The sequence below is a fragment of the Amblyraja radiata genome, chromosome 1 (genome assembly GCF_010909765.2).
Source record: "Amblyraja radiata isolate CabotCenter1 chromosome 1, sAmbRad1.1.pri, whole genome shotgun sequence".
In the NCBI taxonomy this organism is placed as follows: Eukaryota; Metazoa; Chordata; class Chondrichthyes; order Rajiformes; family Rajidae; genus Amblyraja; species Amblyraja radiata.
Window position 1 is genome coordinate 89,910,425 of NC_045956.1, and position 11,983 is coordinate 89,922,407.

The 11,983-nt window shown below is 41.7% G+C and overlaps 1 protein-coding gene across 2 annotated transcripts in view; it reads right to left on the reverse strand.

Moving 5' to 3' along the window:
- Positions 1 to 8,273, reverse strand: part of sepsecs (Sep (O-phosphoserine) tRNA:Sec (selenocysteine) tRNA synthase) — an 88,752-nt gene extending 80,479 nt beyond the window's left edge. The window contains exons 1-3 of one of the 2 annotated variants that reach the window (XM_033026430.1): positions 8,268 to 8,273; positions 6,163 to 6,196; positions 411 to 529 (exon numbers count right to left, since the gene is read on the reverse strand). In XM_033026430.1, coding sequence (XP_032882321.1) covers positions 411 to 524 — 114 coding nt within the window. In that variant the 5' untranslated portion in view covers positions 525 to 529; positions 6,163 to 6,196; positions 8,268 to 8,273. Of the gene's footprint in view, positions 1 to 410; positions 530 to 6,162; positions 6,475 to 8,267 lie in introns of those variants that run through there. The other variant, XM_033026435.1, reaches the window with a different exon arrangement.
- Between the last annotated feature and the right edge of the window lie 3,710 nt (positions 8,274 to 11,983).

An 11,983-nucleotide genomic window follows, 5' to 3' on the forward strand; every position in this document is an offset into this window, starting at 1 on the left:
GGTATTTACATATACTAAAATATTCCAAAGAATTAGGTCACAAATTAAGTCTTTAAAAGAGCTTAGCATGGTCTCTGCAGATTCAGAGTATGAAATTCAAACAAAACATTGCAAATTAGTTGGTCTCTATACTGTCACAAACAAAATAATTTGTGAGTGTTCACATAAATAAGCTTCTCATTGTGAATAAATTAACAAATTCTTTAGATAGTCATTTAAAACCTTAGAAATTAATACAGGGAGAAAGCTAAAGGTGGAGAGAAGAGAACTTGATAGGTTCCGAGAAAGCTTTTAGAGAAGAGATTTTTTGTTGTTTTTTTTCTTTTGCATATGATAAAATGTGCGACAAGTTTTCCGACAAAATTAATTAATTATACTTGCAAATCATCAATTTAAATTATTTTCATTACCTTTTCTATTAATAGCCGAATTAAGTGTTCATGTGTGCGATGGGCCTGTAAACCTTGTCGAATGTATGAAGGGGAGACTATCTTTTCACATAGAGAGAAATTTTCCGTATTCATCCCAGCTGTTGAGGCAAAATAAAATGTTTTAATCTACACGGCATTTTCCAGTAATAACATTTGAAAGAGAAATAAAATCATTGAAACATGACATTCTATACTTGTAGCAAACTCTCAGAGGCAATTATAGATATGCAATAAATGTTGGCCTTGTCAATGATACAGAAATCCTGTGGACAATGAAAACCAAATGGAATTTTACATACATCATGCATTTGGTACACACAGTACATATGTTTACTATTCTCAAGCTTGTTTAATTTTCATTGATTATTGCCTTATTACCATGAATATTCAAAATAATGTAATATACTCAACTAATACAGGTGAAATGTTCTTTCGACTGACAGATGACCTTCCTGAAATTTCCATGAGAGGATTCCCAAAATGATAGCTAATTAATCACTAATGGGCCTGTCCCACTTAGGCGATTTTTTCGGCGACTGTCATAGTCGTAGTAAGTCGGTGAAAAACCGGAGACTGGACCCCCCCTACGACAATGTCTACAACAACCTACCACTTAGTCGACGTCAAGCTACGGCAAGCTACCGACAACCGGCGACCCATTAGGATGCCCACCTACGACAACCTACGTCCACCCGCGACAAGGTACGACCCAGTCGGCGACAACTGAAGACAATTAAGTCGCCGGTACCTGTCGCCGGTTGACGTAGGTAGTCGCCAATAGAATTCACCGGTCAGCACCGGCGACAACCTACGTCACCTGCCGACAACCTACGTCATCCTGGCGACAACCTACGACAGCACCTACGACAGAAGTCGTGCTACGCTCATTGGCGTCAAGCCAACTGTCGCCGACTGTCAGCGAAAGGTTTTGAACATTTCAAAATCCAGCGGCGACCAGAAAAATGCTATGATTCTTTGGGCGACTGAGGATACTACTCACGACCATACATGCGACACCCCGGCGACAGCCTAGTCGCTTGTAGTCGCCTAAAAAATCTCCTAAGTGGGACAGGTCCATAAGTATTGAAATGTATCCCGTGACTTGCAGTTTATTGAATGGGAAGTGACATACTTATTAGTCAATGTTTTTTTTCTTTTATTTATTCATTTGAAAATGTCGGTCTCTTTCTGAAAATTCTTACCTACAATAATTAACCAAATGAGTTATTTTAATTGTTTAATTGTGAACCCCAAGTTGTTAAGCTGGAGGCATGTGAAAATTGTAAAATGACGTAAAAAGACAAACTGTTGGTCTAACATGGATTTAACATGGACTAACTGTTGGACTAACATGGACAGTCAACATGGATTTGTGCCTGGAAGGTTATGTTTGACTAATCTTCTTGAATTTTTTGAAGAGGTTACTAGGGAAATTGATGAGGGTAAAGCAGTGGATGTTGTCTATATGGACTTCAGTAAGGCCTTTGACAAGGTTCCACATGGAAGGTTGGTTAAGAAGGTTCAATTGTTGGGTATTAATAGTGGAGTAGCAAGATGGATTCAACAGTGGCTGAATGGGAGATACCAGAGAGTAATGGTGGATAAGTGTTTGTCAAGTTGGAGGCCGGTGACTAGTGGGGTGCCTCAGGGATCTGTGTTGGGTCCACTGTTGTTTGTCGTATACATCAATGATCTGGATGATGGTGTGCTAAATTGGATTAGTAAGTATGCAGATGATACTAAGATAGGTGGTGTTGTGGATAATGAAGTAGATTTTCAAAGTCTACGGAGAGATTTAGGCCATTTGGAAGAGTGGGCTGAAAGATGGCAGATGGAGTTTAATGCTGATAAGTGTGAGGTGCTACATCTTGGCAGGACAAATCAAAATATGACGTACATGGTAAATGGTAGCGAATTGAGGAATACAGTTGAACAGAGGGATCTAGGAATAACAGTGCATAGTTCCCTGAAGGTGGAATATCATGTAGATAGGGTGATAAAGAAAGCTTTTGGTGTGCTGGCCTTTATAAATCAGAGCATTGAGTATAGAAGTTAGGATGTAATGTTAAAATTGTACAAGGCATTGGTGAGGCCAATTCTGGAGTATGGTGTACAATTCTGGTTGCCAAATTATAGGAAAGATGTCAACAAAATAGAGAGAGTACAGAGGAGATTTACTAGAATGTTGCCTGGGTTTCAGCACCTAGGTTACAGAGAAAGGTTGAACAAGATAGGTCTTTATTCTTTGGAGCACAGAAGGTTAAGGGGGGGACTTGATAGAGATCTTTAAAATTATGAGAGGGATAGACAGAGTTGACGTGGATAAGCTTTTTCCATTGAGAGTAGGGAAGATTCAAACAAGAGGACATGATTTGAGATTTGAGAGACAAAAATGTAGGGGCAACATGAGGGGGAACTTCTTTACTCAGAGAGTGGTAGCTGTGTGGAATGAGCTTACAGTGGAAGTGGTGAAGGCAGGTTCGTTTTTATCATTTAAAAATAAATTGGATAGGTATATAGATAGAAACTCAAACAGGTCTCACTCCCCACCAACATCCTCAGGACTTTTTACAGGGGCAAGGTGGAGTCTGTACTCACGTACTGCATGAACACGTGGTACTCCAACTGTAACAGCTCAGACAGGAAGTCTCTGCAGAGTGTAGTGAGGGGAGCAGAGAGGATCATTGGCGTCTCGCTACCCTCGGTACAAGAACTGTTCCAGAGCCGCTGCCTGAAAAAAGCACTGAGCATAGCAAAGGACAGACTGCACCCCCTCCACACACATCTGGATCTCCTGCCATCAGGAAAGAGATACCGTAGCATCAAAGCCCGTACAACCAGACTGCTAAACAGCTTCCTTCCACAGGCTGTGAGGCAGCTAAACAGTCACTCCACCTGATTCTGCTGCTTTTGCACTGACAAGTTAATAACTGGCACCGAGTAATAACTCTGGCACTGGCTCAGGCCACTTAAATCAGCTGCCCTTGACATTTTATGACTGTTTTTACTTGTATTTTAATGTTGCTGTTTTTACCTGCACTTTTTTTTTAAACTATTCGTACTGTTTTATCAGGAACTGGATTGTTTTTTGTTTTTTTTTAATTATTTTTATTTTATGCGTGAAATGTTTAAGGTTTTATGTGCGATGCTCCGGTATTCCCTAGGAAACGTCTTCTCATTTTGCACTACACAACTGTTGCTTTGCAAAATGACAATAAAGGATGATAATAATAATATATGGACGGGAAAGGAATGGAGGGTTATGGTCTGAGTGCAGGTAGGTGGGACTACGTGAGAGTAAGTGTTCGGCACAGACTAGAAGGGCCGAGATGGCCTGTTTCCATGCTGTAATTGTTATATGGTTATAAGGTTATAATTCAGCAGGTCAGGCAGCATCTCTGGAAAATGTGGATAGGTGATGTTTCCGACTCGTGGTCTGAAGAAGGGTCCCAACCTGAAATGTCACCTATTCATGTTCTCCAGATGGTGTCCGGCCTGCTGAGTTACTCCAGTACTTCGTGTCTTTTTTTTGTAAACCTGCATCTGCAGTTCCTTGGTTCCCACTATAGACTTGTTTGCGGTACAGGTTTGATAGTTGTGGTCCAGGAAGCACTATGAATAATAGTGCATCTTGTCACTGGCACATACTTAATGCATGCAACATTGGTGGAGGGAGTGTGTAGAGGTCCAGAGGTGTAGAGGCGTTGTTCTAGATGATTAATTAATCAAAAGATACAGCATGGAATCCCTTTGGCCCAACGTGTCCATGCCAACCATCAATCACCCATTCCAACTAGTTCTGTGTTGTTATCCCACATTTGCATCCACCCCCTACACTCTAGGGGAAATTTACAGAGGCCAATTAACCTACAAACCCACGTGTCTTTGGGATGTGGGAGAAAACCAGAGCACCCCGAGAAAACCCACAAGCTCACAGGGAGAATGTGCAAACTGCCACACAGACTGTGCCCAAGGCCAGGATCGAACACAGGTTTCTGATGCTGTGACGCAGCAGCTCAACTAACTGCATCACTATACCTACTCTGATCTTCAACTTGTTCATGCTGCATCAATTCAGGCAATAACAAATATTCTATTATCCTCCAGCTATGTTGTGAAAGGGATGAGAAGATTCTGGGAGTGAGGAGATGATTCACCAGCTGCAAGGTACTTGCTAATGTTATAGTCACAGTGTTAATGTAGTTGGCCTTGTTACAGTTCTATGACTGTTGTTAATGCATTAATGGTGCAGTAACTTCAAGCGAGGCTCACTTAAACTCAAAAGCTGCAGCCTGATTTGCTTCAATCAGCCAAACGATTTGCAAGAGAAATGTGACGTGTTTATTTGCTCATTTATAAACTAAACCTTGGAAAGAAAGTTAAATCTTATCTATCTCACACTAAATATTTATCAAAATAATGCGTTAATTATGGTCCCCTTTTCAACTGAAAAATGCTGTTATTCCAGTTGGAGATGTAAAAATAAAAAATATTGGTGGAGAGAAAGAGTTAATAATTTTGGGAAAGGATCTCCCATTATAAAAAAGCTCATATTACAGGTATCGGAATATATAACTCCTGATGTTCCTACGTTTAATTGTGTTCCACTTACTATGGGGTTAACCTGCTGATTAATAACAAATCCTGCTTTATTAAACAATTAAAAGTAATGAAAATAAGGAAAGAAATGTTACGGCAAATGTTCCTTGTGATATGACTTTCATCACACTACTTTTTCGGCATGGAAATGTTTTATGGGCCGAAGTTAAAAACAAAACATTTCTATGCATATAACACTGTAAATCTGCCGGGCCGATCAATTATTGTAATATTTGTAGAAACAAGGATTTGTAGATTCTGCTTTACACAAAAGACATAAAGTGCTGGAGTAGCTCAGCATTTGGGATAGGTAGCATCTCCGGAGAACGTGGATAGATGTCGTTTCGGGCCGGGATCTTCCTTTAGACTTGATTGTAGGGAAGTTGGGGTGAAGAAGAAAAAAAGCAAAGATCTATGATCTTTGGGAAAAAAAAGGCAATAGGGGGTGATAGGCATATGGTTGGACAATGGACAGAGATGGGAAAAAAACAGGAGGTGTTAGACAAAAGTATTGAAGAGATGCGAATTGTTAAATCAAAGGAATGTAGACGGGGGAATGGAAAAGTTACACGAATGTGACATTTGCGATGGTTAATTTTAATAGGTAGACAATGCTGGATTTTAATGAACCTTGGCGATGTTGCAGTGTTGTCGAAGCATCATCGGCAACTTTGTGCACAAGTGGAAAGTCATCCTAGGGTGTGAGTCGCGCGCACAGTGTAATAATTGTCTGCAACAGGAACATTTCTGCTGAACTGCGCTCCCAAGAAAAGCCCGGGCAGCTCGTAGGCCGAGAGAGACCTCGGAGGTAGCGTAGCCCCGGCGGGAAACCTTGCAACTCACTCACGCACGCACGGACCCAACTCGGTGGATGAAACACGCCGCCTTTACTTTCGCATTAAGCTATGCATTTTATTACAAAATATAAATAGGTCCTGACACTATGAAGCCTGATATAAAAATATAAACGATTGCACTCTGCGTTTACAGGCAGAGATTAACCCCGGAAGAGAAATGTACAGACTTCACACGCATAACAGCAGGCAGGCAGGCAGCAAACACTCCGAGACCTGCCCAATATATGTATCCAACAGCACAGAGTGGATTGCCATGTTGCCCGCTCGCTTCTCACCAGTTTGTGCGTTCGACTTTGCTGAAGGTCTCGCCTCTCGATCCCTTCGGGAAAGACCGCCTCCTGCGCTAGAAGGATCGATCACATTGCCGCAGGCATCGTTTGCACAAGGGAAGTGCAGTATTATAATCGCCTTTAGGATGAATGCAGGGTTGCTGAGGCGGGCCGGGGTTGTACTTCAGCGTTTTATTTCCTAGAAAGCTATAGGATACTGACCCACCATCCTATAACAAAACTAATGCACGTCCCGGCGTCGATTATTTGCGAATTGAGACCAGAGGCTTGGTCAAATCACAACATTGCATCAAGTGTGATAGACACAAAAAGGCGGAGTAAACTCAGCGGGTCAGGCAGCATCTCTGGAGAGAAGGAATAGATGACGTTACGGGTCGAGACCCTTCTTCAGACTGAGAGACAGGGGAGCGAGGAATGAGAGATACAGACGGTGCTTCGGCCAAATTAATGGAAGTTATTGCAAAAAGCAACGATAATCAAGGAAATGTGGAGCCCACAACAATCCATTGTTGGCTGTGGGTTCGGTGATTCCCACAGCCAACAATGGACCATTTCTTTCTAACCTTTTCTCCAGAGATAATACTGCCTGTCCTGCTGAGATACTGCTTTTTGTGTCTATCTGCAGTTTAAACCAGCATAGTTCCTCCATAGGTACACAAAAATGCTGTTGAAAATAAGCGGGTGCAGCAGCATCTATAGAGCGAAGGAAATAGGCAAAGTTTCGGGCCGAAACTCTTCTTCAGTCTCTCCTTCGATTTTCCAGCATCTGCAGTTCCTTCTTAAACAATAGTTCCTCCCTACACCTTACATCAAGTGTCATTGGCTCAAACTAAAATGGACACATTCAGAGAATTCAGGATGAATAGGATTGGGAGAGTTGTTGACGAGATGAATTTTCGCATTATGTTGTTGAGAAATAACAGGCAAATAAGAACTGGGGTAGTGTGGTAGAAACGTAGAAAAATAGGTGCAGGAATAGGCCATTCCACCCTTCGAGCCAGCACCACCATTCATTATGAACATGCCTGATCATCTAAAATCAGTACCCCATTCCTGCTTTTTTCCCCCATATCCTTTGATTCCCATAGCCCTAAGAGCTAAATCTCTCTTCAAAACATCCAGTGAATTGGCCTTCGCTGCCTTCTGTGGCAGAGAATTTCAGATTCACAACTCTGGGTGAATTTTTTTTCCCTCATCTCAGTCCTAAATGGCCTACCCCTTATTCTTAAACTGACTCTTGGTTGTGGACTCCCCCAACTTCGGGAACATTTTTGTAGGCATCTAGCCTGTCTAATCCTTTAAGAATTTTATATGTTTCGATAAGAGTCCCTCTCATCTAAATTCCAGTGAATACAAGCCCAGTCGACCCATTCTTTCATCATATGTCAGTCCCGCCATCCCGGGAATTAACCTGGTGAACCTACGCTGCATCCCTCAAATAGCAATAATGTCCTTCCTCAAATTAGGAGACCAAAATTGCACACAATACTCCAAGTGTGGTCTCTCAGCTGGGCCCTGTACAATTGCAGTAGAACCTCCTTGCTCCTAAACACAAATCCTCTCGCAATGAAGGCCAACATGCCATTAGCTTTCTTCACTGCCCGTTGTACCTGCATGCTTACTTTCAGATAGTTAATATTTCAGGTGGAAGACCCAATGTTTACTTCACTTCCCATGAATGCAACGTGACATACTGAGTGTTTCTTACATTTTCTGGGGGTTTTTAAATTTTGGATTTCCAGCATTTGTATTTTTTTTTAATATTCAGAACCTGATTTGAATTGTAATAAATGCAACATAAATTTGGATGACCTCAAGAGCAAAAAATGTAGGAAATAAGCAGAAGTGTATTAATGTCCAGTAGCCTCAAAATATGAATAGTTTGCCAGTAGATAATCTAAAGTAGGTCATATTTATGGTGGCATTTTGGGTAGCTACAAAACCCTCCCTTCTTCCCTCACCCCCTCCTTTCCTTCCCCCTCTCTCCCCTGTGTCCCCTCCAATTTGCTCCTCTCCTTCCACCTTCATTTCTTCCAAAGATTCTATAGCGATTTCTTCTTCCAGCTTCACAATCCACAACAGTTAAATACTTTTGTCTCACACTTAATTTTTCATCTCTGGCCTTTGTCCAACCATCTGTTATCACTCCCCCGCTCCTCATCAACCTATTATCTGCAGGCTTTGTCCTGCCTCACCTCTTCTTTCTGCTTTCTTCCCACTCTCTTCCCCCCCCGAATCCGTGCGACGAAGCGTCCTGACCCAAAACTTCACCTATCCATGTTCACCAGAGATGCGGCCTGACCTGCAAAGTTATTCCAGCACTTTGTGTTGTTTTGTGTAGCATTATACACTTGGAAGTAGGGGGCCTTCATACTAAATAGTGCAGAGATCATGCTTGAAAGGATAGGATCGCTCTGCACTCTTGATTCAACACGACTGGACAAACATCCTGTAAGGTAGGGCAGTCAACAGGCAGCAAATAATCAGATGCTGTTAAAACATTCAAATTAAAATATTTTACCTTAGACAAAAACATCTTTGCTTCATTTAAATTGCATAAATTAAAAAATAATAAGAGTGATTAATGATGGACCACACTGTTATTGAGTTGGGCAAAAAACAGTGTTGGAGGAACTCAGCAGCGTCAGGCAACATATGTGGACTGAATGGACATACAACGTTTTGGCTTGAGACCGGGGGGGGGGTCAAGAACCAAGGGGAGGGAGGAGGGACCATTGGGGCAAAAAAAAGGGTTACTTGTAAGATTGTTGGCATCGTTTACGTTGCAAATCTTTGTATGCCTAGGCATGCAAAACAAAGCATCTCTGTGTGACTTGTCGCATAACCATATAACAATTACAGTACGGAAACAGGCCATCTCGACCCTTCTAGTCCGTGCCGAACACGTATTCTCCCCTAGTCCCATATACCTGCGCTCAGACCATAACCCTCCGTTCCTTTCCCGTCCATATAACTATCCAATTTATTTTTAAATGATAAAAACGAACCTGACTCCACCACCTTCCCTGGAAGCTCATTCCACACAGCCACCACTTTCTGAGTAAAGAAGTTCCCCCTCATGTTACCCCTAAACTTCTGTCCCTTAATTCTCAAGTCATGTCCCCTTGTTTGAATCTTCCCTACTCTCAGTGGGAAAAGCTTATCCACGTCAACTCTGTCTATCCCTCTCATCATTTTAAAGACCTCTATCAAGTCCCTCCTTAACCTTCTGCGCTCCAAAGAATAAAGCCCTAACTTGTTCAACTTTTCTCTGTAACTTAGTTGCTGAAACCCAGGCAACATTCTAGTAAATCTCCTCTGTACTCTCTCTATTTTGTTGACATCCTTCCTATAATTAGGCGACCAAAATTGTACCCCATACTCCAGAATTGGCCTCACCAATGCCTTGTACAATTTTAACATTACATCCCAACTTCTATACTCAATGCTCTGATTTATAAAGGCCAGCACACCAAAAGCTTTCTTTACCACCCTATCTACATGAGATTCCACTTTCAGGGAACTGTGCACAGTTATTCCCAGATCCCTCTGTTCACGTGCATTCTTCAATTCCCTACCATTTACCATGTACGTCCTATTTTGATTTGTCCTGCCAAGATGTAGCACCTCACACTTATCAGCATTAAACTCCATCTGCCATCTTTCAGTCCACTCTTCCAACTGGCATAAATCTCTCTGTAGACTTTGAAAATCTACTTCATTATCCACAACCCCACCTATCTTAGTATCATCTGCATACTTACTAATCCAATTTACCACACCATCATCCAGATCATTGATGTACATGACAAACAACAGTGGACCCAACACAGATCCCTGTGGCACCCCACTAGTCACTGGCCTCCAACCTGACAAACAACCATCCACCATTACTCTCTGGCGTCTCCCATTCAGCCACTGTTGAATCCATCTTGCTACTCCACCATTAATACCCAACCATTGAACCTTCTTAACCAACCTTCCATGAGGAACCTTGTCAAAGGCCTTACTGAAGTCCATATATACAACATCCACTGCTTTACCCTCATCAATTTCCCGAGTAACCTCTTCAAAAAATTCAAGAACATTAGTCAAACATGACCTTCCAGGCACAAATCCATGTTGACTGTTCCTAATCAGACCCTGTTTATCCAGATGCTTATATATATTATCTCTAAGTATCCTTTCCATTAATTTGCTCACCACTGAAGTCAAACTAACAGGTCTATAATTGCTAGGTTTACTCTTAGACCCCTTTTTAAACAATGGAACAACATGCGCAGTACGCCAATCCTCCGGCACTATTCCCGTTTCCAATGACATTTGAAATATTTCTGTCATAGCCCCTGCTATTTCTACACTAACTTCCCTCAATGTCCTAGGGAATATCCTGTCCGGACCTGGAGACTTATCCACTTTTATATTTCTCGAAAGTGTCAGTACTTCCTCGTCTTTGAATCTCATAGTTTCCATAGCTACTCTACTTGTTTCCCTTACCTCACATAATTCAATATCCTTCTCCTTGGTGAATACCGAAGAAAATAAATTGTTCAATATCTCCCCCATCTCTTTTGGCTCTGCAGATAGCTGTCCACTCTGACTCTCTAATGGACCAATTTTATCCCTCGTTATCCTTTTGCTATTAATATAGCTGTAGAAACCCTTTGGGTTTACTTTCACCTTACTTGCCAAAGCAAGCTCATATCTTCTTTTAGCTTTTCTAATTTCTTTCTTAAGATTCTTTTTACATTCTTTATACTCCTCAAGCACCTCATTTACTCCATGCTGCCTATAATTATTGTAGATCTCCCTCTTTTTCCGAACCAAGTGTCCAATTTCCCTTGAAAACCATTGCTCTTTCCGATGTTTACTATTTCCTTTCAACCGAACAGGGACATAAAGATTCTGTACTCTTAAAATTTCACCTTTAAATGTACTCTATTTCTCTTCCACATCTTTCCCATAAAACAAAATGTCCCAATTTACTCCTTTTAAATCCTTTCACATCTCCTCAAAGTTAGCCTTTCTCCAATCAAAAATCACAACCCTAGGTCCGGTTCTGACCCTCTCCATAATTATATTGAAACTAATGGTATTGTGATCACTTGTCCCGAACTGTTCCCCAACGCATACCTCTGCCACCTGACCCGTCTCATTTCCTAACAGGAGGTCCTGCACCGCTCCTTCTCTAGTAGGTACTTCTATGTATTGCTGCAAAAAACTATCCTGCACACATTTTACAAACTCCAACCCATCCAGCCCATTTACAGAATGTGTTTCCCAGTCTATGTGTGGAAAATTGAAATCTCCCACAATCACTACCTTGTGCTTACTACTAATATCTGCAATCTCCTTACATATTTGCTCTTCCAATTCTCGCTCCCCATTTGGCGGTCTATAATACACCCCTATAAGTGTTGCTACCCCTTTCCCATTTCTCAGTTCCACCCAAATAGCCTCCCTAGACGAGCCCTCTAATCTATCCTGCCAAAGCACTGCTGTAATATCTTCCCTGATAAGCAATGCAACACCTCCACCTCTTGCCCCTCCAATTCTATCACACCTGAAGCAACGAAATCCTGGAATATTTAGTTTCCAATCACAGCCCTCCTGCAACCATGTTTCACTGATCGCCACAACATCATACTTCCAGGTGTCAATCCAGGCTCTGAGTTCATCCACCTTTCTTACAATGCTCCTAGCATTAAAATATACACATTTAAGAAACCCACCCTCTCTTATTCTCTGTTTATTGTCTTTTTCTTCTCTCTCCCCTACATTTTGGGTCAGAGTGCTACCATTCTCT